This window comes from Tachypleus tridentatus, chromosome 1 (assembly GCF_004210375.1).
Source record: "Tachypleus tridentatus isolate NWPU-2018 chromosome 1, ASM421037v1, whole genome shotgun sequence".
Taxonomy (NCBI): Eukaryota; Metazoa; Arthropoda; class Merostomata; order Xiphosura; family Limulidae; genus Tachypleus; species Tachypleus tridentatus.
This window is the reverse complement of record NC_134825.1, coordinates 167260144-167288078: the sequence shown is the minus strand read 5'-3', so window position 1 is coordinate 167288078 and position 27935 is coordinate 167260144. Positions and strand designations below refer to the sequence as shown.

General features: G+C 31.1%; 1 protein-coding gene across 1 annotated transcript in view; it reads left to right on the top strand.

The window, feature by feature from the left end:
- Positions 1–27935, top strand: part of LOC143233435 (polypyrimidine tract-binding protein 1-like) — a 78222-nt gene that overhangs the window by 20832 nt on the left and 29455 nt on the right. The window contains exons 5-12 of the mRNA XM_076469679.1: positions 1379–1516; positions 2054–2105; positions 2487–2545; positions 4043–4205; positions 8798–8887; positions 9297–9427; positions 11702–11735; positions 12250–12342. Of these exons, the coding sequence (XP_076325794.1) occupies positions 1379–1516; positions 2054–2105; positions 2487–2545; positions 4043–4205; positions 8798–8887; positions 9297–9427; positions 11702–11735; positions 12250–12342 (760 nt within the window). The remainder of the gene's footprint in view (positions 1–1378; positions 1517–2053; positions 2106–2486; positions 2546–4042; positions 4206–8797; positions 8888–9296; positions 9428–11701; positions 11736–12249; positions 12343–27935) is intronic.

Below are 27935 nucleotides of genomic sequence, written 5' to 3'. Positions count from 1 at the left end.
TCTGGGTTTTGTTGAAGCAAAGCTGGTTAGTGCCAAGACCTTATGACCTGTCACTGCAATTTTTCTTCTGAGTGTCTTTGTTCTTGCTCAACCATATGTAGATATTTAGATCTAAAGCTTGGATTTAATTTCACATCAACAAGAGCACCACTGTAATATGTGTAAAATCTTAAACATGACCAAGAAGCAAAGAGTTTTTCTTTTGATGTTGTCTGTCATCTTTTACTGATCCTATCTTTTCAAACACACTTAACATTTGTAGCACATAATAAAGTTAATATTTTAATGTGTACATGTGTTTTTTTAAAAATACAAGAGAAGAGTTTTGTTACAAACCTCCCTTAACATTTTCTATAGGTACAAATATGTGTGTGTGTATTTTGTATATTATTTTAATGGATACTCAGTTCTGCTTTTTCGTTATTTTGGAAATTGAAATTATTCTGGAGTGAATTGTACCCATGAATAAATTACTCTCTTGTTTAATATGAACTGTTTAACAGTTTTCATAGAAATTAATTAGTTTTCATTGGTTTGTACAGGAACCAAATTATTGGTTTGTATTTGTTCTACAGTTTTATTGTTCTGGATTACCATATGTATGTTGCAGTGGAGAGAATGTACATTTTTTATTTTTTGGTTGTTTCACTGTATTTTTTCCTCACTCATACAAAAATGCAAATGAGTACAAAAAAATCATTATAGATGAGAAGTAACAGTTTCTTGGTGTTACAAGAACATGGTGTTCTGTTGTTGTTTCAAAATCCTTTATAATGGAGAAATTATATGAGACTAATCAGTAAGTAATGTGTAGAATGTCAAACACAAAAAACAAAGTATTATTAAACAAAAGACAGCTAGGTTACCTAACACTAGAATGAAATTTAAAGTGTTAGGTTTCTCAGTATAACACCATGTGTATCCCAGCTTTAGAGATAAATAGTCTTCCTAATGTTTTTGTGTCATAATAAAATATTTGACATAGATTAGAGAAATATGCAACTAATCATACAGGATGATAGCAGTCAGAATTATATAATGCAGTTAAGGTTTTCAGTAATAAGTTTTCAAAGAAAATGTATTATATATTTTGTTTCTGCTTTGTAATCTTTCAAATAATTAGTTTATAACATTATTAAATTTCATCAGGCTTTTAGGAGAATCAAGTCTTAGGGATCTGTAATTAGTAGTTTGCAAGTAATCCATATGCAAATACTATTAACAGAAACAAAAAAAACAGCAGTATATATGGCAAGTCTCACTAACATGTTCTAATCAAAGCCATATTTTCTCTAAAGTTTAATGTGAAGAAACTTTATGAATAGAGTCTCTTGTTGTTTTTTTTACATTTCATTATGTATTATCATTTTAAATCAAGCATGCCAGCACTCAAGCTGCATTGCAAGCTGCCCAAGCTTTATTAAGCCAGTCTGAGACACAAGGTGGTCTGAATACAGTACTCAGGGTAATAGTTGATAATCAGATTTACCCTGTCACACTTGATGTGCTTTACCAGGTAAGAATTATTATTTTTGTACTGATTAAACTACCTACTTAATTATACTGTAGGTAATTTCAGTCTTTCTTTTCAGCTGAAAGTACAGAAAATATTCTTCTTCTAGAAAGACATGGAATGTTTTTTCACAGTTGAAATATAGTGATAAGGTATCAGTTAAGATATTTACAATGTCGGTATTAAATTCTAAAGCTTTTAAGAAACTTAAAACATTTTTATAGTATTGAAGTCATTTATGATTAAGCCCAGTCTTATAATTCTTTTATATTTTTAGCTTTTTTATTTGACATATCTTTAAGGATTATTAAACCAAACAAGTTACTGTTTGTAACACGCGTAAGATAAATAATAAGTTTCATGATTGAATTTCAACACTGAATAGTTTTTTAAAATAAAATGCTTTCTTTTTATTTTCTAAATATAAAAGGTTTTTAAAAAAGGTTATTGAAAACTTATTCACAGAACTGTATTACAGTTGATACACAAAAAAAAGTTTTTCACTGATAATGAATATATATAGATAGTTTTTCCATGCAGATATTTTCTAGAGTGGGAAAAATCTTGAAAATTATTACCTTTACCAAGAACAGTAAGTTTCAATTATTTATCTAATACTTATTGTATAACTTCTCTGAAGTAGTATTATTAATAATGAAATATTTCAAATTAAAAATAAATTACTCTTTGTAAATGTAATTTAATCAGAATGAAAAATACAGATAGCACTATTTTACTGTTTTGAATTTTAAATACATTTATCTTGTTGTATATTGAATAAAGAAAAAATATATGTATACCGTATATTTTTTCAAAATTATTTATCGTTCAAGTAAAACATTTAATACTTTAGTTATTTAATGACCTTTAGTAAGATTCACTGAACTGGAAAGTGTAAGCCATTTTGATGTTATCAGTTTATTTAATATTTTTAAAGTCAAGGATATAGACTTCCCCCTCTGCTGTTTTCTAGATACATTCCAAGCTCTCATACAATACCCTGATGTCATAACAGCACAAGCAGCCAAACTAGTAAGTCTACATAGTTTTTAACAAGCGTTCGAGGAAAAGGGAATAACCAACTTGTGTGACCAGTTTTGTTTTTGTTGTTTTTTCCATTAGTTGTGAGGATTGGTAGTTTAGTGGTTAATAAGATGTTTAAAATTCATCTTTAATTATTCTTTAAAGAAAGTGTTCAAGAATAACTGTCATAGTCCAGAGAGAGAGAAAAAAAGTCTTATTATAAGTGTGTCTCAGAATCTTTATAGAGTATTACCCAATAGTGTAAGTTGTTGAGAAAGCATCTCTGAAAATTGTGAAGAGGTTAATAACAAGAAATGTAAAAAAAAGGGGGCTTTCAAAAATAACTTGTAAATCTTGCATGTACATTGTTCTAGGCCTATTCTTCAAGGTAATAAGGTATGGAGTCACCTAAGCTCATTGTAATGATCACAATTGATTTTGTTTTTTCTATGGTCACTAGAACGTTCAGCATAATAATATATTGCTTCTATGTTTTGGTGTTAAAACATCGTATATAAGTGGCTTAATGTTTATTATTTTCTAGCAAAGAAGATATAATTAGCTTTTACTTATGAGTCTAAAACTTAGAGCTCTGAAATTAATTCACATCTACAATAATAAATTGTTTATTAAATAAATATAAATTCCATCATATCTCTGTTTTGTGTGATAGTAGCTCTTAATCAGATAGGTTGTATAGCCCTTGAATGCTATGAGATAATTTCTCAAGTAATTATGTTGCAATATATAAACGACTAATATATAATCTATGGATATAATTTCATTTTCACAGTGTTTGGGGTTCAGTTCTACAAGGATTCATGTACTTAGGACTTAGTTGAGGATAACATATAACCTCAAGAATTTTGTTCTCAATATTCAAATTTAAAATATTCCTTCATTAAATGTGGAAATTAATATAGTTAAACAAATGGACTGCTAGGTTGCACAGTGTTTCCCAAAAAATGGAGTTCTTTGTTGTAATTTGTTCTACTACCAAGTTTTGTTTAATTGTGGTTATTAAAAAAGAATAAGGCTTAATCTTTTCTTAAATGTGCTACATTCACAATGTCACCTTTCTTTCCTTAAGATCATTTTTACCTAAGATTTGTTAATTTATTTCTAGTAACAGTATGATGATGAAAATTTCTTATTTCTCCTGACTTAAAAGTTTTAATTTTTTTACAGTATCAGAAGTTCTTTAGTTATAAATATATCTGGATGTTAAAAATAAATATTAATTTGAAATAGAAAATTCATTACACTTTTTTTCATTTCTAATAATAACTGAAGAATTTTCATCAGAATTTTTTTTTTATCTGTAGAATGTCAAATGTACATACTATAATTCAGTTTTTGGTCAAAATAAAGATATCTCAAATTGACACATGAAGTTAAGTGCTTCATGCTTTTTAACATTGGAAGACGAACGTAGCTGTTTGGTTGTTAAGTAATAATTTTATCTATGTAAAGTTTCTTCATTTTCTTATTATTAAATTTTAACAGAGTCTTAATGGACAGAATATCTATAATGCATGCTGTACACTCAGAATAGAGTACTCCAAGCTAACCAATCTAAATGTGAAGTACAACAATGACAAGAGCCGAGATTTCACAAATCCTAACCTGATGAGTGGTGATCCAGCCCTGGATACGATGGGAATTACAGGTATGTGTTAATATACGCTTTGAGATCTACTAGTTAATAGAATAATAACTTATTATGGAGTTATCATTATCTCGGTAAGTTTGTACAGTATATTTAATAAATAGTAAAACACTAATTTGAAACTTTTTAAAGTAACTCTCTTTGTCCAACTAATTTTTGAATAATTATAAGTATTTATGCTTTTTAGAAACAAATTCAGGGTACAAAATAGGAAACATTCTTTGTATTGACCCTGTTGTTGATAATAAGGCCTATTTCTTGGAAAGTAATTGAAACATTCACATTTTTTCCTGTGAAAAATTTAAAACAACTAAGACAAATGTCATAAAGTACTAAAGACCAGATGAAGTATGTTTACAGTAAAAATCATAAAGTAATTAAAAACCTTGTTTGTTCTCAAATACCAAGTTACTTTATGGGTTTTACTGATATCTGAAATATATCAGAATACAGTTTTTATCATTGTAAGCCCTTCTGACTTACTGCTGAGTCACAGGGGATTTAATTAACATATTCTTACTATACAACTTTTGTTACTTTTAAAATCCTACAATACTAAAATTTGACTGCTACAGTTAACTCTTTGGAGGATCTTGAATTCTAGTTGTCCATAAAATTCAAAGGAATCTCAGAAGTTGACATGCAAACTAAAACAGATTGAAACTCATTACAGTAACTGTTTATTCAGATTGAAACTCATTACAGTAACTGTTTATTCAGATTGTTTGTATTTGAATGCATTTTGACTCCTGTCAAAGTAAATTATATAATCGTAATGTAAGTGAATTTGCCTTTAAGTTTGTCAGATATTAAAAAAAAACTGTATATCCCCTCCTTAAATATGCCATTGATTATATACATATGTGATACTGAAATAAGTATATTAGTCCAAGTTGGAGTGAGTTTATTTCCTATTTGTTATCTTTCGCTATGTTCTTTGAAATGTGCGAGGTACTAATATATTTCTAAACTTATACCATTTTACCTAATATGTGGTGATTTTGGTTATCAGAGAAAACAATTAGCTGAAAATGAGTAATAATAAACATCAAGATAAGTTGTATAACAATGGATGGTCTCTACATGTATTACCTACAAATAGAGTAGAGAATAATTATGCTTTTGGCTGCTTATACCTAAAAGGTTTGATAATTATAAAAATCAAGGTGACCAGAAGCCTGTTCCATTTTTGGTTGTGATTGTAGAATGAAGTCATTCCTTACTGTTATGTAGTTTAATACTTGAGATGACATAAAGGTTAAAACATTAAGTAATTTGTTTCCTGTTTCTTTTGGTTGTACTGTAGGTTTTTATTCCAGGGTATGTTGTGTACTTGCCAACAGTTTCTCAAAGTTCAAATCCACATAAAAGGGAAATTCCTTTCCTTTTCTTTTTCATTCATAAACTAATTATAGGTAAGCACAAATGTTTAAGATCAGGAGCTAAGGTAAAGCTTTTTTCTTATTCATAACTATGTTTGAGTTCACTGAAATCTTTGGTTCAGTTTCTTCCTGATGACAGAAATGTATATATGACCGTAATATGTAGACCAAGTTGAGAGTGGTTTTATCTCCAACATGTTATTCCTTGCTATTCATTGGCATAAAGATTTAACAGTTTAAATCTACAGAAGTACAGCTGTATCTACAGATATATTGATTAAGTGTATAAAAATGTTGTAATGTCATTGTAGAGGTCATTGGTTAGGATACATTTTGAATACTGTGGTCAGTCTTTGGCTATGCATCTTAGGAAAAAGAACAGCAAAATGCTGGAAAAGGTTCAAGGAGAGATACTGGAATGATACTGTGGATGGAAAGATTGACATATGAGGTTAGGTTAAGATCTCAGAACGTGTTTTTATCTCAGAAAAAAGGTTAGAGGAATTATGACTGAGGTGTTTAATATTTTTAAGAAAATTGAATGTGTTAATGCATTATTTTTTTGTATTTAACATTGAGAATAGTAGGATTAGGGAACACACAAATTTTGGCAGGGTAAGAGTACTTCTCAGCTAAGACAGTTTTATATTTCTGACAGGGGGTTTGGCCATTAGAATGGGTTGCCTTAAGATTTGGTAGATAAGGGTTGACTGAGTTTTTTTTAGTGTTTAATGTATTGGATTATACAAAAGGTCCATTCTTGTCCTTTAGTATTATGTTATGTCATAACTACAAGATCACGGAAGGATCTGTGTTAAGATATCAGTTAGTTGTTTATGTTCCAGAACTTAATCGTTTGAGTCAGAGCTGTGGGACAGAATATATAGTCGTTTCAATTGCTGTCCAATGATCAGGTCATAGCTGGAAACCAGATGTTACTGGTTTGAGTCCTCTTCCAGTACAACAACCATGGCCAACCCCAGCAGCAAATAAATGCCACCACTGAGCATTGTCATCACTAGTCATTACATGCACGTATTTCTATTGTGATGGTTCCAAATCCATGCACAACTATTCTCAGTAGCCTTATCTACTTCTTTTATTGTATATTTCAAGTTTTGTTTCACTAGTCCAACTTTCTTCAAGAAATCTACTAAAAAATAGCCTACAAACCCTTAGCATCCCACTTCAACTGGGAATACCTCGTAATTCTAGCCTTCAATACAACACTCTCCAACAAGCTCTTCATATCTAAGCAATTTTCTCTCATGGGCCCGTGTGATATTTTCCTTCCAGAGACAAAAAAATTGCTGTTAACACCTTAACTTCCAAGTTCCATATCACCATATCAGGTCTTTATCTCTTTTAATACAAAATTTTAGGAGGAAACACTGATTGTTATGTAAGATCAGGGTGTGCATCCTATTTAACACTAAGTGTAAGCCTCCTTCATAAGTTAAATTTTTTCTCTTCTTCAGAATAATTTTTCTTATTTCAAAAAATGAATGTTACATATTCTTCTGCATTCTGAGAAGCCATAACAGCATACCACTCTAGGACCTCCAAGACCTGAGTGTTCCTCCATTTCTATCTACTAAGTCCTCCCATCTGCCCACATCCTTCAAGATCATGTTCCAACATTTCCCTAAAAGCAAAACACTGGACACCTTTTAGCCTTTCTTACTTTCTACCAAACTAAGTTAAATGGTCTATGGGAGGATGGTCATATAGTGCCCTTAACAAGAAGCTAAACCTAAATGACTTCATCTGCACCCCCCACCCCACAGTGGCATGGTGTTGTGTCTGTAGAGTTGCACCACTAGAAACCAGGTTTAAATACCCATTTTGGGCAGAGCACAGGTAGCCCATTATATAACTTTCTGCTTAATTATAAACAAACATATTCCATTTACCAGATGTCCCATCACTTAAATTTTCTCAATATGTCCTTCAACCTCTTTGAGGCTGAGATACTGCCTCTGCTACCCTCTCTTCTTAAAACTGCTCATTTTCTATGTTATGTACACTGCATATTAAGATTTCAAATAGCTGGAACTTTTAGCTTGAATTTAGAAGTTAATTGATTATCAAATTTATGATGTTTGTCAACAAGATTGATACACAGTTTTCTTTTTTAATACAATTATATTTTGAGATACAAAAAAATACAATATAAATTATAATAATATTTATTGCAAATAGTTGTTTATATACAAAAAATTTACAAACATTATTCAGTCTTATATCTGGTCTGGAACTGAATATTTTCTCAATGGTTCAGGTTCACGATGAGCAAATTAATTTTATGTTGATACACAGATACACTTGGGAATGGTAGCCAGCCCTACTTTTGTTTTGCCTAAAACAGTTTATAAGCTGACTTTTTACTGATGAAGATATTTAATATCCTCACAGAAAAACTAATGTCTGATGTTAAATGGTTTGTAATGTTCAAAATATATAAACATTTCTGGTCAAATATTTTAGTTTTCCGATTAATAAGTGTTTGCTTCAGTTATAGCTTCTGAGGCTTACAGTTTACTGACAGTAGCGACTAAACAATATTCTACTGTCTCCCAGCACCTTGCAATAGCTACCTTTTATACTGGGTAGGTGAGATTCTCAAAAATTCAATTAGTAATAATACTTGCAATCATTAGTATTTTATGTACATTGTACATTGTTGATTCTTGAGCTCAAATATCTTCGTGACCTGAAGATGGCCTAAGAAGGTTGAAACATTGTTCTATACTTTATTTTAATTAAAGTTTAACAGGTAGTCAAAAATGTTCCAAAGCCAAATCAGTCACAGTATAGGGTACTGAACCTCAGGCACTTGCTAGATATAGTTCCAGAAGTTAAGATTAGAGGTAAAACAGTGTTGAAGTCATTGGATTTTTCAAAGATAACTTTCTGCACAAAGTCCAAGGTCTGTTGTCATATTTCATATTTGTTGTTAAACACTGACAGTTGGCATTATAAACCAAACACTCATTTGTATAATTAAACATCTGATATTTCCAAAAACTGTGGAGAACTGACATCTATTTACAGAAATAACAAAACTGTTTAGTTAGTCCTGAATGAAACAATTATATAAATTATTTCAAACATTTATTAAAATTTTTATAATATACTCTTACATTCTGAGGATCATATTAAATTTCCTAGGAAACAACACTCATATGGCTATATATTTTTTTAATGAAGGTAACTTATGCTCTATGGGAATTCTGGCTTCTCCATTTGGTCCAGTGCCAGGTCTCGGATCTCCTTTAGCTGCTGCATATGCTGCAGGAGGTAGGTTTATCACCATGACTTTAGAGACTATAGAATTGTCTTTTAATAGAATGTTGCATGGTTAGTATAATGGTTCCTATATGTCTATAATAGTATAATAATTATATCTTAATGTTAACAAATGCTGTGTCTAAATGAATTCTTAACACACTTTTAACCAAGTTTTACCTTTTAAAGTAACTTTTGCATTACTTTCCTTTATAAAAATAACTGGAAGGTCTTTGTCTTACAGTCCAAGATAAACAACACTATTCGTGTATGTCGTGTAATTAATTTTTTTTCTTCCTTATTATCTTATCCATGTGGTTAAAATTTCTTCATGGCATTTCTTCAGGTGCTTGGTTTTCTAGATTTATTATTCGTAGTTGGTTTCTTCAAAAACAAAATCAAAATGTGAACATGTTTTCAGCTCTTGCTTTAGGTGGATTTGCACTGCCACCTACTGCTACATCAGCCACAGCACTGGGGCTCTCTGGACTTCGGCTACCAGGTCAGCCGATGTTAGGTTGTGTCCTTCTTGTCAGCAACCTTAATGAACAGGTAATGTGTGAAGGGTTTTTTTTATATCATCCTGAATTTGTAATAACTCGTTCATTAAATTTGTTTCAAGGGCGTGTGAATTCACATACAAAAGTCTGTTTATACATTGTTAAAGAAACTGTGTGATGTCAGAGTATGATTACTGTAGTGAGAAAAGGTTAAATTTTAAAAAAACATTATTTCTTTAAAATACTTGATGTTGTATGGTGTGGGCTTAACATAAGTCAAGTAGCTAGTATAAATTTTGTAGGTTATTATTGGGATTATGGCTGAATATATTTTAAAAGTATCTATTAACTGATGAGTTAAAGCTACTCAACTGCTGTGACTTTTACATCTTTGTAATTTATTAATTTTGCAGTTCGATTAAATTATTCCTAACTGTCCCAGTCATTTGGTCTGTGTTGGTATTTAAAATAACTTACACTTGTTTTTTCATTTGTAGTTCTAATTGTAAGTCAGGAACTAGCTGAATATAAAAAAGATTATATAGTATATGTTTATATTATTCACTTAACAACATCACCAATACTGAAAACTAAATTCATTAGCGTGAAATGCTCTGATCGGGGTCAGTTTAAGCACCAAAATGACTACAAAAGTAGGATGCCAACAGTGTTTTATATGATTCAGTACCACAAAAACTAATGTATTGCAAATAAACTGCCCTGAGAATGTTATCAGTTAGATAACATTGACAATGTTGTATTGTTACCCAAGTAGTCCAAGAGTTAAAGATGGGGTTAACTAGTTGCCTTCCATCTAGTATATCACAGCTAAGTTGGGGATGGCTAGTGTAGATAATCTTCATATAGCTTTGCACAAAATTTAAAAGAAAACAAACCAGGAAAGATTGTAAGTTCTCCAAAAATTTGTCTAAGTGAAACAGTTTGTTAAATAATAATTTAAAATTAATGTTTCAGTTTCCAAAATGTAGGCAACTCTTCTACCTTTTGTTTCTTTATGTGAAATGTGTAGTGTATTGTCATTGATGACAGTTTTATAGTCTTCTTAACTGGGCAAAGAACATTGCTTCTCATAGTGCAGGTAGGCTCGGCATGGCCAGGTGGGTTAAGCCATTTGACTCATCATGTGAGGGTTGAAGGTTCGAATACCTGCTGCATCAAACATGCTCGTCCTTTCAGCTGTGGGTGTGTTATAATGTGATGGTCAATCCCACTATTCATTGGTAAAGGAGTAGCCCAAGAGTTGGTGGTGGATGGTGATGACTAGCTGCCTTGCCTCTAGTCTTACAGTGCTAAATTATGGACGACTAGCACAGATAGCCCTCAAGTAGCTTTGCACAAAATTCAAAACAAACAGATATAGTGCAGGTAGAGATTTCATACCCTAATCCTGCAATTCTGAAGATAAACAAAAATGCTGACTGCATTGTAGTATTTATTTATCCATTGTCACATCCAGAGACGTTACTGACAGTGATCTTGTGGGTCCCCTGGTGGGACAGCAGTAAGTCTTTGGATTTACAAAGCTAAAATCATGGATTTTGCAGACACAGTAGATAGCTGGATCTGGCTAAACAAAACACACACAGTTAATTTTTTTTTAATCACCACAAAACACTGTTAAGAAATATTTTGCAGGGTTTTGTTTTCTGTAATAACATTAAACTTAGTAAGATTATTTGGGGGTTGAAAATGTTTTGGGTAGTCTGATAAAGCAAATGGAAGTTTATAAGTATCACTATATTGTTTTTCAGTTTATTTGTATAATCCAAAGTGAGTTAATCACAATATATTTTTAGGTTTATTTTTACTATTAAGTATTTTTGTTTCATTATACATATTTTATTTTCATTCCTAATTAAAATTCTTGAAATTTTATAGTTCATTAATTGATATTTTTTCTAGATGTTTACATTTTATGACATATTCTGTCATTTAAAAAAAATTAATTACATCATTTTTATTTCATGAAAATCATGTTTGACAGATTCTTTTTTTTAAATTTCCTTCTCTTATGGCATGTACAAACTTTGTTGTTGTTGTTAAAGCCCTATTCTTCAAAGAGCAAGCTTTATTTTCACAAGATTGTTACCTGTACCTCTTTCTAGCTTTTTAACTTATGTTTAGTTACTCCTTATTGGGAGTCTTTGGGAAAAGAGAAAATATAAACTTTCAGACATTTAACTAAGTAATTTTTATCTTTAATATGTTTTCTTTCATACTTGAACCTGCCCATGTGGATTTGTTTGTTCACTCCCTTGGACTATTGATTGCTTCCAAATCTGCTCCACCTACCTGTTGATTATAGATGGTCACGCCTGATGCTCTTTTTATCCTTTTTGGTATGTTTTTTTTTCCTGTTTTTCTGTCCACATTTGTCTTCAAGTAGCTACAAAATTAATGCTCTTTTGGACTATAAAAAATGTCAAAATAAATTACACATAACAGGTTTTCTTTTCTTAAAGAAATTCATTTCTACTTTTTTTTTTTTCTTTCAGATAGAGACTTTGAATCGTTTAGATTATGTACTTTATTATCATCACAATAGTACTAACTGTCCATCATGATTACATTCAAAACTATACCAAACTATAACCACAAGGTTATTCACTCATTGAAATTATCTTGTATTCTTCATTATGCTCATAATTTCTCTTATTGGGCAAAATGTTTGAATTACTCACTGGTTAAAAAGGAAACCAAAATACGTTTTATGTACAATATTGTGTAGTGAATCTGTTTATTTTTTATGAGGAATATATAGCTGCACTAGATCAATTGATTCAAAACATTCTATGTGAAAATTAATCATATCACAATGTTCCAGATATATGTTTCATTTTCTGGTCTTTGTAGGAGTCTATGGTGACGTTGTACGGGTCAAAATATTGTTTAGCAAAAAGGACAATGCTTTGGTACAGTTAGCAGAGCCCCAACAGGCACAGTTAGGTAAGGGATTTATTTGTTGATTCACTTTCATGGATCTTCATTAAGTAAGTTAAAATGTCATTACCCACCCAGTCTTTTTAAACAGTTGGTTTAGGCTTGTAATGCCTTTATACTTTTGTCTAAACTGTTTTCAGTGTATGATTTAGGAACTGTTACTTATTTCAGACACAAATTTAAAATTCTATCAACTCTTCGTATAGACTGTAACTAACCAGTAGAGGTGTTTATCTAATACACAGTTTGTTGTTCTTCCTAACAATCACTTTAATATAGACTGTTACTAACCAGTAGAGGTGTTTATCTAATACACAGTTTGCTGTTCTTCCTAACAATCACTTTAGTATAGACTGTTACTAACCAGTAGAGGTGTTTATCTAATACACAGTTTGTTGTTCTTCTTAACAATCACTTTAATATAGACTGTTACTAACCAGTAGAGGTGTTTATCTAATACACAGTTTGTTGTTCTTCTTAACAATCACTTTAATATAGACTGTTACTAACCAGTAGAGGTGTTTATCTAATACACAGTTTGTTCTTCTTAACAATCACTTTAGTATAGACTGTTACTAACCAGTAGAGGTGTTTATCTAATACACAGTTTGTTGTTCTTAACAATCACTTTAATATAGACTGTTACTAACCAGTAGAGGTGTTTATCTAATGCAGAGTTTGTTGTTCTTAACAATCACTTTAGTATAGACTGTTACTAACCAGTAGAGGTGTTTATTTAATACACAGTTTGTTGTTCTTAAGAATCACTTTAGTATAGACTGTTACTAACCAGTAGAGGTGTTTATCTAATACACAGTTTGTTGTTCTTAACAATCACTTTAGTATAGACTGTTACTAACCAGTAGAGGTGTTTATCTAATACACAGTTTGTTGTTCTTAACAATCACTTTAGTATAGACTGTTACTAACCAGTAGAGGTGTTTATCTAATACACAGTTTGTTGTTCTTAAGAATCACTTTAGTATAGACTGTTACTAACCAGTAGAGGTGTTTATCTAATACACAGTTTGTTGTTCTTAACAATCACTTTAGTATAGACTGTTACTAACCAGTAGAGGTGTTTATCTAATACACAGTTTGTTGTTCTTAACAATCACTTTAGTATAGACTGTTACTAACCAGTAGAGGTGTTTATCTAATACACAGTTTGTTGTTCTTCTTAACAATCACTTTAATATAGACTGTTACTAACCAGTAGAGGTGTTTATCTAATACACAGTTTGTTGTTCTTCTTAACAATCACTTTAGTATAGACTGTTACTAACCAGTAGAGGTGTTTATCTAATACACAGTTTGTTGTTCTTCTTAACAATCACTTTAGTATAGACTGTTACTAACCAGTAGAGGTGTTTATCTAATACACAGTTTGTTGTTCTTCTTAACAATCACTTTAGTATAGACTGTTACTAACCAGTAGAGGTGTTTATCTAATACACAGTTTGTTCTTCTTAACAATCACTTTAGTATAGACTGTTACTAACCAGTAGAGGTGTTTATCTAATACACAGTTTGTTGTTCTTAACAATCACTTTAGTATAGACTGTTACTAACCAGTAGAGGTGTTTATCTAATACACAGTTTGTTGTTCTTAACAATCACTTTAGTATAGACTGTTACTAACCAGTAGAGGTGTTTATCTAATACACAGTTTGTTGTTCTTAACAATCACTTTAATATAGACTGTTACTAACCAGTAGAGGTGTTTATCTAATACACAGTTTGTTCTTCTTAACAATCACTTTAATATAGACTGTTACTAACCAGTAGAGGTGTTTATCTAATACACAGTTTGTTGTTCTTAACAATCACTTTAGTATAGACTGTTACTAACCAGTAGAGGTGTTTATCTAATACACAGTTTGTTCTTCTTAACAATCACTTTAATATAGACTGTTACTAACCAGTAGAGGTGTTTATCTAATACACAGTTTGTTCTTCTTAACAATCACTTTAATATAGACTGTTACTAACCAGTAGAGGTGTTTATCTAATACACAGTTTGTTGTTCTTAACAATCACTTTAATATAGACTGTTACTAACCAGTAGAGGTGTTTATCTAATACACAGTTTGTTGTTCTTAACAATCACTTTAGTATAGACTGTTACTAACCAGTAGAGGTGTTTATCTAATACACAGTTTGTTGTTCTTCTTAACAATCACTTTAGTATAGACTGTTACTAACCAGTAGAGGTGTTTATCTAATACACAGTTTGTTGTTCTTAACAATCACTTTAGTATAGACTGTTACTAACCAGTAGAGGTGTTTATCTAATACACAGTTTGTTGTTCTTCTTAACAATCACTTTGGTATAGACTGTTACTAACCAGTTGAGGTGTTTATCTAATACACAGTTTGTTGTTCTTCTTAACAATCACTTTAGTATAGACTGTTACTAACCAGTAGAGGTGTTTATCTAATACACAGTTTGTTGTTCTTAACAATCACTTTAGTATAGACTGTTACTAACCAGTAGAGGTGTTTATCTAATACACAGTTTGTTGTTCTTCTTAACAATCACTTTGGTATAGACTGTTACTAACCAGTTGAGGTGTTTATCTAATACACAGTTTGTTGTTCTTCTTAACAATCACTTTAGTATAGACTGTTACTAACCAGTAGAGGTGTTTATCTAATACACAGTTTGTTGTTCTTAACAATCACTTTAGTATAGACTGTTACTAACCAGTAGAGGTGTTTATCTAATACACAGTTTGTTGTTCTTAACAATCACTTTAGTATAGACTGTTACTAACCAGTAGAGGTGTTTATCTAATACACAGTTTGTTGTTCTTCTTAACAATCACTTTAGTATAGACTGTTACTAACCAGTAGAGGTGTTTATCTAATACACAGTTTGTTGTTCTTCGTAACAATCACTTTTATATAGACTGTTACTAACCAGTAGAGGTGTTTATCTAATACACAGTTTGTTCTTCTTAACAATCACTTTGGTATAGACTGTTACTAACCAGTTGAGGTGTTTATCCAATACACAGTTTGTTGTTCTTAACAATCACTTTAGTATAGACTGTTACTAACCAGTAGAGGTGTTTATCTAATACACAGTTTGTTGTTCTTAACAATCACTTTAGTATAGACTGTTACTAACCAGTAGAGGTGTTTATCTAATACACAGTTTGTTGTTCTTAACAATCACTTTAGTATAGACTGTTACTAACCAGTCGAGGTGTTTATCTAATACACAGTTTGTTGTTCTTAACAATCACTTTAGTATAGACTGTTACTAACCAGTAGAGGTGTTTATCTAATACACAGTTTGTTGTTCTTCCTAACAATCACTTTGGTATAGACTGTTACTAACCAGTTGAGGTGTTTATCTAATGCAGAGTTTCTTGTTCCTAACAATCAATTTAGTATAGACTGTTACTAACCGGTAGAGGTGTTTATCTAATACACAGTTTGTTGTTCTTAACAATCACTTTAGTATAGACTGTTACTAACCAGTAGAGGTGTTTATCTAATACACAGTTTGTTGTTCTTAACAATCACTTTAGTATAGACTGTTACTAACCAGTAGAGGTGTTTATCTAATACACAGTTTGTTCTTCTTAACAATCACTTTAGTATAGACTGTTACTAACCAGTAGAGGTGTTTATCTAATACACAGTTTGTTGTTCTTAACAATCACTTTAGTATAGACTGTTACTAACCAGTAGAGGTGTTTATCTAATACACAGTTTGTTGTTCTTAACAATCACTTTAGTATAGACTGTTACTAACCAGTAGAGGTGTTTATCTAATACACAGTTTGTTCTTCTTAACAATCACTTTAATATAGACTGTTACTAACCAGTAGAGGTGTTTATCTAATACACAGTTTGTTGTTCTTAACAATCACTTTAGTATAGACTGTTACTAACCAGTAGAGGTGTTTATCTAATACACAGTTTGTTGTTCTTAACAATCACTTTAGTATAGACTGTTACTAACCAGTAGAGGTGTTTATCTAATACACAGTTTGTTGTTCTTCCTAACAATCACTTTGGTATAGACTGTTACTAACCAGTAGAGGTGTTTATCTAATACACAGTTTGTTGTTCTTCTTAACAATCACTTTAGTATAGACTGTTACTAACCAGTAGAGGTGTTTATCTAATACACAGTTTGTTGTTCTTAACAATCACTTTAGTATAGACTGTTACTAACCAGTAGAGGTGTTTATCTAATACACAGTTTGTTCTTCTTAACAATCACTTTAGTATAGACTGTTACTAACCAGTAGAGGTGTTTATCTAATACACAGTTTGTTCTTCTTAACAATCACTTTAATATAGACTGTTACTAACCAGTAGTGGTGTTTATTTAATACACAGTTTGTTGTTCTTCCTAAGAATCACTTTGATATAGACTGTTACTAACCAGTAGAGGTGTTTATCTAATACACAGTTTGTTGTTCTTCGTAACAATCACTTTAATATAGACTGTTACTAACCAGTAGAGGTGTTTATCTAATACACAGTTTGTTGTTCTTCTTAACAATCACTTTAGTATAGACTGTTACTAACCAGTAGAGGTGTTTATCTAATACACAGTTTGTTGTTCTTTCTAACAATCACTTTAGTATAGACTGTTACTAACCAGTAGAGGTGTTTATCTAATACACAGTTTGTTGTTCTTCTTAACAATCACTTTAGTATAGACTGTTACTAACCAGTAGAGGTGTTTATCTAATACACAGTTTGTTGTTCTTAACAATCACTTTAGTATAGACTGTTACTAACCAGTAGAGGTGTTTATCTAATACACAGTTTGTTGTTCTTAACAATCACTTTAATATAGACTGTTACTAACCAGTAGAGGTGTTTATCTAATACACAGTTTGTTGTTCTTAACAATCACTTTAGTATAGACTGTTACTAACCAGTAGAGGTGTTTATCTAATACACAGTTTGTTGTTCTTAACAATCACTTTAATATAGACTGTTACTAACCAGTAGAGGTGTTTATCTAATACACAGTTTGTTGTTCTTAACAATCACTTTAATATAGACTGTTACTAACCAGTAGAGGTGTTTATCTAATACACAGTTTGTTCTTCTTAACAATCACTTTAGTATAGACTGTTACTAACCAGTAGAGGTGTTTATCTAATACACAGTTTGTTGTTCTTAACAATCACTTTAATATAGACTGTTACTAACCAGTAGAGGTGTTTATCTAATACACAGTTTGTTCTTCTTAACAATCACTTTAATATAGACTGTTACTAACCAGTAGAGGTGTTTATCTAATACACAGTTTGTTCTTCTTAACAATCACTTTAGTATAGACTGTTACTAACCAATAGAGGTGTTTATCTAATACACAGTTTGTTGTTTTTAACAATCACTTTAATATAGTATGTTACTAATCAGTAGAGGTGTTTATCTAATACACAGTTTGTTGTTCTTAACTGTCACTTTAGTATAGACTGTTACTAACCAGTAGAGGTGTTTATCTAATACACAGTTTGTTGTTCTTCTTAACAATCACTTTAGTATAGACTGTTACTAACCAGTAGAGGTGTTTATCTAATACACAGTTTGTTGTTCTTCTTAACAATCACTTTAGTATAGACTGTTACTAACCAGTAGAGGTGTTTATCTAATACACAGTTTGTTGTTCTTAACAATCACTTTAGTATAGACTGTTACTAACCAGTAGAGGTGTTTATCTAATACACAGTTTGTTGTTCTTTCTAACAATCACTTTAGTATAGACTGTTACTAACCAGTAGAGGTGTTTATCTAATACACAGTTTGTTGTTCTTCTTAACAATCACTTTAGTATAGACTGTTACTAACCAGTAGAGGTGTTTATCTAATACATAGTTTGTTGTTCTTAACAATCACTTTAGTATAGACTGTTACTAACCAGTAGAGGTGTTTATCTAATACACAGTTTGTTCTTCTTAACAATCACTTTAGTATAGACTGTTACTAACCAGTAGAGGTGTTTATCTAATACACAGTTTGTTCTTCTTAACAATCACTTTAGTATAGACTGTTACTAACCAGTAGAGGTGTTTATCTAATACACAGTTTGTTGTTCTTAACAATCACTTTAATATAGACTGTTACTAACCAGTAGAGGTGTTTATCTAATACACAGTTTGTTGTTCTTCGTAACAATCACTTTAATATAGACTGTTACTAACCAGTAGAGGTGTTTATCTAATACACAGTTTGTTCTTCTTAACAATCACTATAGTATAGACTGTTACTAACCAGTAGAGGTGTTTATCTAATACATAGTTTATTCTTCTTCTTAACTATCACTTTAGTATAGACTGTTACTAACCAGTAGAGGTGTTTATCTAATACACAGTTTGTTGTTCTTCTTAACAATCACTTTAGTATAGACTGTTACTAACCAGTAGAGGTGTTTATCTAATACACAGTTTGTTGTTCTTAACAATCACTTTAGTATAGACTGTTACTAACCAGTAGAGGTGTTTATCTAATACACAGTTTGTTGTTCTTAACAATCACTTTAGTATAGACTGTTACTAACCAGTAGAGGTGTTTATCTAATACACAGTTTGTTGTTCTTAACAATCACTTTAGTATAGACTGTTACTAACCAGTAGAGGTGTTTATCTAATACACAGTTTGTTCTTCTTAACAATCACTTTAGTATAGACTGTTACTAACCAGTAGAGGTGTTTATCTAATACACAGTTTGTTGTTCTTAACAATCACTTTAATATAGACTGTTACTAACCAGTAGAGGTGTTTATCTAATACACAGTTTGTTCTTCTTAACAATCACTTTAATATAGACTGTTACTAACCAGTAGAGGTGTTTATCTAATACACAGTTTGTTGTTCTTCTTAACAATCACTTTAGTATAGACTGTTACTAACCAGTAGAGGTGTTTATCTAATACACAGTTTGTTGTTCTTAACAATCACTTTAGTATAGACTGTTACTAACCAGTAGAGGTGTTTATCTAATACACAGTTTGTTGTTCTTCTTAACAATCACTTTAGTATAGACTGTTACTAACCAGTAGAGGTGTTTATCTAATACACAGTTTGTTGTTCTTAACAATCACTTTAGTATAGACTGTTACTAACCAGTAGAGGTGTTTATCTAATACACAGTTTGTTGTTCTTAACAATCACTTTAGTATAGACTGTTACTAACCAGTAGAGGTGTTTATCTAATACACAGTTTGTTGTTCTTAACAATCACTTTAGTATAGACTGTTACTAACCAGTAGAGGTGTTTATCTAATACACAGTTTGTTGTTCTTCTTAACAATCACTTTAGTATAGACTGTTACTAACCAGTAGAGGTGTTTATCTAATACACAGTTTGTTGTTCTTAACAATCACTTTAGTATAGACTGTTACTAACCAGTAGAGGTGTTTATCTAATACACAGTTTGTTGTTCTTAACAATCACTTTAGTATAGACTGTTACTAACCAGTAGAGGTGTTTATCTAATACACAGTTTGTTGTTCTTAACAATCACTTTAGTATAGACTGTTACTAACCAGTAGAGGTGTTTATCTAATACACAGTTTGTTGTTCTTAACAATCACTTTAGTATAGACTGTTACTAACCAGTAGAGGTGTTTATCTAATACACAGTTTGTTGTTCTTAACAATCACTTTAGTATAGACTGTTACTAACCAGTAGAGGTGTTTATCTAATACACAGTTTGTTCTTCTTAACAATCACTTTAGTATAGACTGTTACTAACCAGTAGAGGTGTTTATCTAATACACAGTTTGTTGTTCTTAACAATCACTTTAGTATAGACTGTTACTAACCAGTAGAGGTGTTTATCTAATACACAGTTTGTTGTTCTTAACAATCACTTTAGTATAGACTGTTACTAACCAGTAGAGGTGTTTATCTAATACACAGTTTGTTGTTCTTCTTAACAATCACTTTAGTATAGACTGTTACTAACCAGTAGAGGTGTTTATCTAATACACAGTTTGTTGTTCTTCTTAACAATCACTTTGGTATAGACTGTTACTAACCAGTTGAGGTGTTTATCTAATACATAGTTTGTTGTTCTTAACAATCACTTTAGTATAGACTGTTACTAACCAGTAGAGGTGTTTATCTAATACACAGTTTGTTCTTCTTAACAATCACTTTAGTATAGACTGTTACTAACCAGTAGAGGTGTTTATCTAATACACAGTTTGTTCTTCTTAACAATCACTTTAATATAGACTGTTACTAACCAGTAGAGGTGTTTATCTAATACACAGTTTGTTGTTCTTCTTAACAATCACTTTAGTATAGACTGTTACTAACCAGTAGAGGTGTTTATCTAATACACAGTTTGTTGTTCTTCTTAACAATCACTTTAGTATAGACTGTTACTAACCAGTAGAGGTGTTTATCTAATACACAGTTTGTTGTTCTTCTTAACAATCACTTTAGTATAGACTGTTACTAACCAGTAGAGGTGTTTATCTAATACACAGTTTGTTGTTCTTCTTAACAATCACTTTAGTATAGACTGTTACTAACCAGTAGAGGTGTTTATCTAATACACAGTTTGTTGTTCTTCTTAACAATCACTTTAGTATAGACTGTTACTAACCAGTAGAGGTGTTTATCTAATACACAGTTTGTTGTTCTTAACAATCACTTTAGTATAGACTGTTACTAACCAGTAGAGGTGTTTATCTAATACACAGTTTGTTGTTCTTAACAATCACTTTAGTATAGACTGTTACTAACCAGTAGAGGTGTTTATCTAATACACAGTTTGTTGTTCTTAACAATCACTTTAGTATAGACTGTTACTAACCAGTAGAGGTGTTTATCTAATACACAGTTTGTTCTTCTTAACAATCACTTTAGTATAGACTGTTACTAACCAGTAGAGGTGTTTATCTAATACACAGTTTGTTGTTCTTAACAATCACTTTAGTATAGACTGTTACTAACCAGTAGAGGTGTTTATCTAATACACAGTTTGTTCTTCTTAACAATCACTTTAGTATAGACTGTTACTAACCAGTAGAGGTGTTTATCTAATACACAGTTTGTTGTTCTTAACAATCACTTTAATATAGACTGTTACTAACCAGTAGAGGTGTTTATCTAATACACAGTTTGTTCTTCTTAACAATCACTTTAATATAGACTGTTACTAACCAGTAGAGGTGTTTATCTAATACACAGTTTGTTCTTCTTAACAATCACTTTAGTATAGACTGTTACTAACCAGTAGAGGTGTTTATCTAATACACAGTTTGTTGTTCTTAACAATCACTTTAGTATAGACTGTTACTAACCAGTAGAGGTGTTTATCTAATACACAGTTTGTTGTTCTTAACAATCACTTTAGTATAGACTGTTACTAACCAGTAGAGGTGTTTATCTAATACACAGTTTGTTGTTCTTCTTAACAATCACTTTAGTATAGACTGTTACTAACCAGTAGAGGTGTTTATCTAATACACAGTTTGTTGTTCTTCTTAACAATCACTTTAGTATAGACTGTTACTAACCAGTAGAGGTGTTTATCTAATACACAGTTTGTTGTTCTTAACAATCACTTTAGTATAGACTGTTACTAACCAGTAGAGGTGTTTATCTAATACACAGTTTGTTGTTCTTCTTAACAATCACTTTAGTATAGACTGTTACTAACCAGTAGAGGTGTTTATCTAATACACAGTTTGTTGTTCTTCTTAACAATCACTTTAGTATAGACTGTTACTAACCAGTAGAGGTGTTTATCTAATACACAGTTTGTTGTTCTTAACAATCACTTTAGTATAGACTGTTACTAACCAGTAGAGGTGTTTATCTAATACACAGTTTGTTGTTCTTCTTAACAATCACTTTAGTATAGACTGTTACTAACCAGTAGAGGTGTTTATCTAATACACAGTTTGTTGTTCTTCTTAACAATCACTTTAATATAGACTGTTACTAACCAGTAGAGGTGTTTATCTAATACACAGTTTGTTGTTCTTAACAATCACTTTAGTATAGACTGTTACTAACCAGTAGAGGTGTTTATCTAATACACAGTTTGTTGTTCTTCTTAACAATCACTTTAGTATAGACTGTTACTAACCAGTAGAGGTGTTTATCTAATACACAGTTTGTTCTTCTTAACAATCACTTTAGTATAGACTGTTACTAACCAGTAGAGGTGTTTATCTAATACACAGTTTGTTGTTCTTCTTAACAATCACTTTAGTATAGACTGTTACTAACCAGTAGAGGTGTTTATCTAATACACAGTTTGTTGTTCTTCTTAACAATCACTTTAGTATAGACTGTTACTAACCAGTAGAGGTGTTTATCTAATACACAGTTTGTTGTTCTTAACAATCACTTTAGTATAGACTGTTACTAACCAGTAGAGGTGTTTATCTAATACACAGTTTGTTGTTCTTAACAATCACTTTAGTATAGACTGTTACTAACCAGTAGAGGTGTTTATCTAATACACAGTTTGTTGTTCTTAACAATCACTTTAGTATAGACTGTTACTAACCAGTAGAGGTGTTTATCTAATACACAGTTTGTTCTTCTTAACAATCACTTTAGTATAGACTGTTACTAACCAGTAGAGGTGTTTATCTAATACACAGTTTGTTGTTCTTAACAATCACTTTAGTATAGACTGTTACTAACCAGTAGAGGTGTTTATCTAATACACAGTTTGTTCTTCTTAACAATCACTTTAATATAGACTGTTACTAACCAGTAGAGGTGTTTATCTAATACACAGTTTGTTGTTCTTCTTAACAATCACTTTAGTATAGACTGTTACTAACCAGTAGAGGTGTTTATCTAATACACAGTTTGTTGTTCTTAACAATCACTTTAGTATAGACTGTTACTAACCAGTAGAGGTGTTTATCTAATACACAGTTTGTTGTTCTTCTTAACAATCACTTTAGTATAGACTGTTACTAACCAGTAGAGGTGTTTATCTAATACACAGTTTGTTGTTCTTAACAATCACTTTAGTATAGACTGTTACTAACCAGTAGAGGTGTTTATCTAATACACAGTTTGTTGTTCTTAACAATCACTTTAGTATAGACTGTTACTAACCAGTAGAGGTGTTTATCTAATACACAGTTTGTTGTTCTTCTTAACAATCACTTTAGTATAGACTGTTACTAACCAGTAGAGGTGTTTATCTAATACACAGTTTGTTGTTCTTCTTAACAATCACTTTAGTATAGACTGTTACTAACCAGTAGAGGTGTTTATCTAATACACAGTTTGTTGTTCTTCTTAACAATCACTTTAGTATAGACTGTTACTAACCAGTAGAGGTGTTTATCTAATACACAGTTTGTTGTTCTTCTTAACAATCACTTTAGTATAGACTGTTACTAACCAGTAGAGGTGTTTATCTAATACACAGTTTGTTGTTCTTAACAATCACTTTAGTATAGACTGTTACTAACCAGTAGAGGTGTTTATCTAATACACAGTTTGTTGTTCTTAACAATCACTTTAGTATAGACTGTTACTAACCAGTAGAGGTGTTTATCTAATACACAGTTTGTTGTTCTTAACAATCACTTTAGTATAGACTGTTACTAACCAGTAGAGGTGTTTATCTAATACACAGTTTGTTGTTCTTAACAATCACTTTAGTATAGACTGTTACTAACCAGTAGAGGTGTTTATCTAATACACAGTTTGTTGTTCTTAACAATCACTTTAGTATAGACTGTTACTAACCAGTAGAGGTGTTTATCTAATACACAGTTTGTTGTTCTTCTTAACAATCACTTTAGTATAGACTGTTACTAACCAGTAGAGGTGTTTATCTAATACACAGTTTGTTGTTCTTCTTAACAATCACTTTAGTATAGACTGTTACTAACCAGTAGAGGTGTTTATCTAATACACAGTTTGTTGTTCTTCTTAACAATCACTTTAGTATAGACTGTTACTAACCAGTAGAGGTGTTTATCTAATACACAGTTTGTTGTTCTTAACAATCACTTTAGTATAGACTGTTACTAACCAGTAGAGGTGTTTATCTAATACACAGTTTGTTCTTCTTAACAATCACTTTAGTATAGACTGTTACTAACCAGTAGAGGTGTTTATCTAATACACAGTTTGTTGTTCTTAACAATCACTTTAGTATAGACTGTTACTAACCAGTAGAGGTGTTTATCTAATACACAGTTTGTTGTTCTTAACAATCACTTTAGTATAGACTGTTACTAACCAGTAGAGGTGTTTATCTAATACACAGTTTGTTGTTCTTAACAATCACTTTAGTATAGACTGTTACTAACCAGTAGAGGTGTTTATCTAATACACAGTTTGTTCTTCTTAACAATCACTTTAGTATAGACTGTTACTAACCAGTAGAGGTGTTTATCTAATACACAGTTTGTTGTTCTTAACAATCACTTTAGTATAGACTGTTACTAACCAGTAGAGGTGTTTATCTAATACACAGTTTGTTGTTCTTAACAATCACTTTAGTATAGACTGTTACTAACCAGTAGAGGTGTTTATCTAATACACAGTTTGTTCTTCTTAACAATCACTTTAGTATAGACTGTTACTAACCAGTAGAGGTGTTTATCTAATACACAGTTTGTTGTTCTTAACAATCACTTTAGTATAGACTGTTACTAACCAGTAGAGGTGTTTATCTAATACACAGTTTGTTGTTCTTAACAATCACTTTAGTATAGACTGTTACTAACCAGTAGAGGTGTTTATCTAATACACAGTTTGTTGTTCTTCTTAACAATCACTTTAGTATAGACTGTTACTAACCAGTAGAGGTGTTTATCTAATACACAGTTTGTTGTTCTTAACAATCACTTTAGTATAGACTGTTACTAACCAGTAGAGGTGTTTATCTAATACACAGTTTGTTGTTCTTCTTAACAATCACTTTAGTATAGACTGTTACTAACCAGTAGAGGTGTTTATCTAATACACAGTTTGTTGTTCTTCTTAACAATCACTTTAGTATAGACTGTTACTAACCAGTAGAGGTGTTTATCTAATACACAGTTTGTTGTTCTTAACAATCACTTTAGTATAGACTGTTACTAACCAGTAGAGGTGTTTATCTAATACACAGTTTGTTGTTCTTCTTAACAATCACTTTAGTATAGACTGTTACTAACCAGTAGAGGTGTTTATCTAATACACAGTTTGTTGTTCTTCTTAACAATCACTTTAGTATAGACTGTTACTAACCAGTAGAGGTGTTTATCTAATACACAGTTTGTTGTTCTTAACAATCACTTTAGTATAGACTGTTACTAACCAGTAGAGGTGTTTATCTAATACACAGTTTGTTGTTCTTAACAATCACTTTAGTATAGACTGTTACTAACCAGTAGAGGTGTTTATCTAATACACAGTTTGTTGTTCTTCTTAACAATCACTTTAGTATAGACTGTTACTAACCAGTAGAGGTGTTTATCTAATACACAGTTTGTTGTTCTTCTTAACAATCACTTTAGTATAGACTGTTACTAACCAGTAGAGGTGTTTATCTAATACACAGTTTGTTGTTCTTCTTAACAATCACTTTAGTATAGACTGTTACTAACCAGTAGAGGTGTTTATCTAATACACAGTTTGTTGTTCTTCTTAACAATCACTTTAGTATAGACTGTTACTAACCAGTAGAGGTGTTTATCTAATACACAGTTTGTTGTTCTTCTTAACAATCACTTTAGTATAGACTGTTACTAACCAGTAGAGGTGTTTATCTAATACACAGTTTGTTGTTCTTAACAATCACTTTAGTATAGACTGTTACTAACCAGTAGAGGTGTTTATCTAATACACAGTTTGTTGTTCTTAACAATCACTTTAGTATAGACTGTTACTAACCAGTAGAGGTGTTTATCTAATACACAGTTTGTTGTTCTTCTTAACAATCACTTTAGTATAGACTGTTACTAACCAGTAGAGGTGTTTATCTAATACACAGTTTGTTGTTCTTAACAATCACTTTAGTATAGACTGTTACTAACCAGTAGAGGTGTTTATCTAATACACAGTTTGTTGTTCTTAACAATCACTTTAGTATAGACTGTTACTAACCAGTAGAGGTGTTTATCTAATACACAGTTTGTTGTTCTTAACAATCACTTTAGTATAGACTGTTACTAACCAGTAGAGGTGTTTATCTAATACACAGTTTGTTGTTCTTAACAATCACTTTAGTATAGACTGTTACTAACCAGTAGAGGTGTTTATCTAATACACAGTTTGTTGTTCTTAACAATCACTTTAGTATAGACTGTTACTAACCAGTAGAGGTGTTTATCTAATACACAGTTTGTTGTTCTTAACAATCACTTTAGTATAGACTGTTACTAACCAGTAGAGGTGTTTATCTAATACACAGTTTGTTGTTCTTAACAATCACTTTAGTATAGACTGTTACTAACCAGTAGAGGTGTTTATCTAATACACAGTTTGTTGTTCTTAACAATCACTTTAGTATAGACTGTTACTAACCAGTAGAGGTGTTTATCTAATACACAGTTTGTTGTTCTTAACAATCACTTTAGTATAGACTGTTACTAACCAGTAGAGGTGTTTATCTAATACACAGTTTGTTGTTCTTAACAATCACTTTAGTATAGACTGTTACTAACCAGTAGAGGTGTTTATCTAATACACAGTTTGTTGTTCTTCTTAACAATCACTTTAGTATAGACTGTTACTAACCAGTAGAGGTGTTTATCTAATACACAGTTTGTTGTTCTTCTTAACAATCACTTTAGTATAGACTGTTACTAACCAGTAGAGGTGTTTATCTAATACACAGTTTGTTGTTCTTCTTAACAATCACTTTAGTATAGACTGTTACTAACCAGTAGAGGTGTTTATCTAATACACAGTTTGTTGTTCTTAACAATCACTTTAGTATAGACTGTTACTAACCAGTAGAGGTGTTTATCTAATACACAGTTTGTTGTTCTTCTTAACAATCACTTTAGTATAGACTGTTACTAACCAGTAGAGGTGTTTATCTAATACACAGTTTGTTGTTCTTCTTAACAATCACTTTAGTATAGACTGTTACTAACCAGTAGAGGTGTTTATCTAATACACAGTTTGTTGTTCTTAACAATCACTTTAGTATAGACTGTTACTAACCAGTAGAGGTGTTTATCTAATACACAGTTTGTTGTTCTTAACAATCACTTTAGTATAGACTGTTACTAACCAGTAGAGGTGTTTATCTAATACACAGTTTGTTGTTCTTCTTAACAATCACTTTAGTATAGACTGTTACTAACCAGTAGAGGTGTTTATCTAATACACAGTTTGTTGTTCTTCTTAACAATCACTTTAGTATAGACTGTTACTAACCAGTAGAGGTGTTTATCTAATACACAGTTTGTTGTTCTTCTTAACAATCACTTTAGTATAGACTGTTACTAACCAGTAGAGGTGTTTATCTAATACACAGTTTGTTGTTCTTAACAATCACTTTAGTATAGACTGTTACTAACCAGTAGAGGTGTTTATCTAATACACAGTTTGTTGTTCTTAACAATCACTTTAGTATAGACTGTTACTAACCAGTAGAGGTGTTTATCTAATACACAGTTT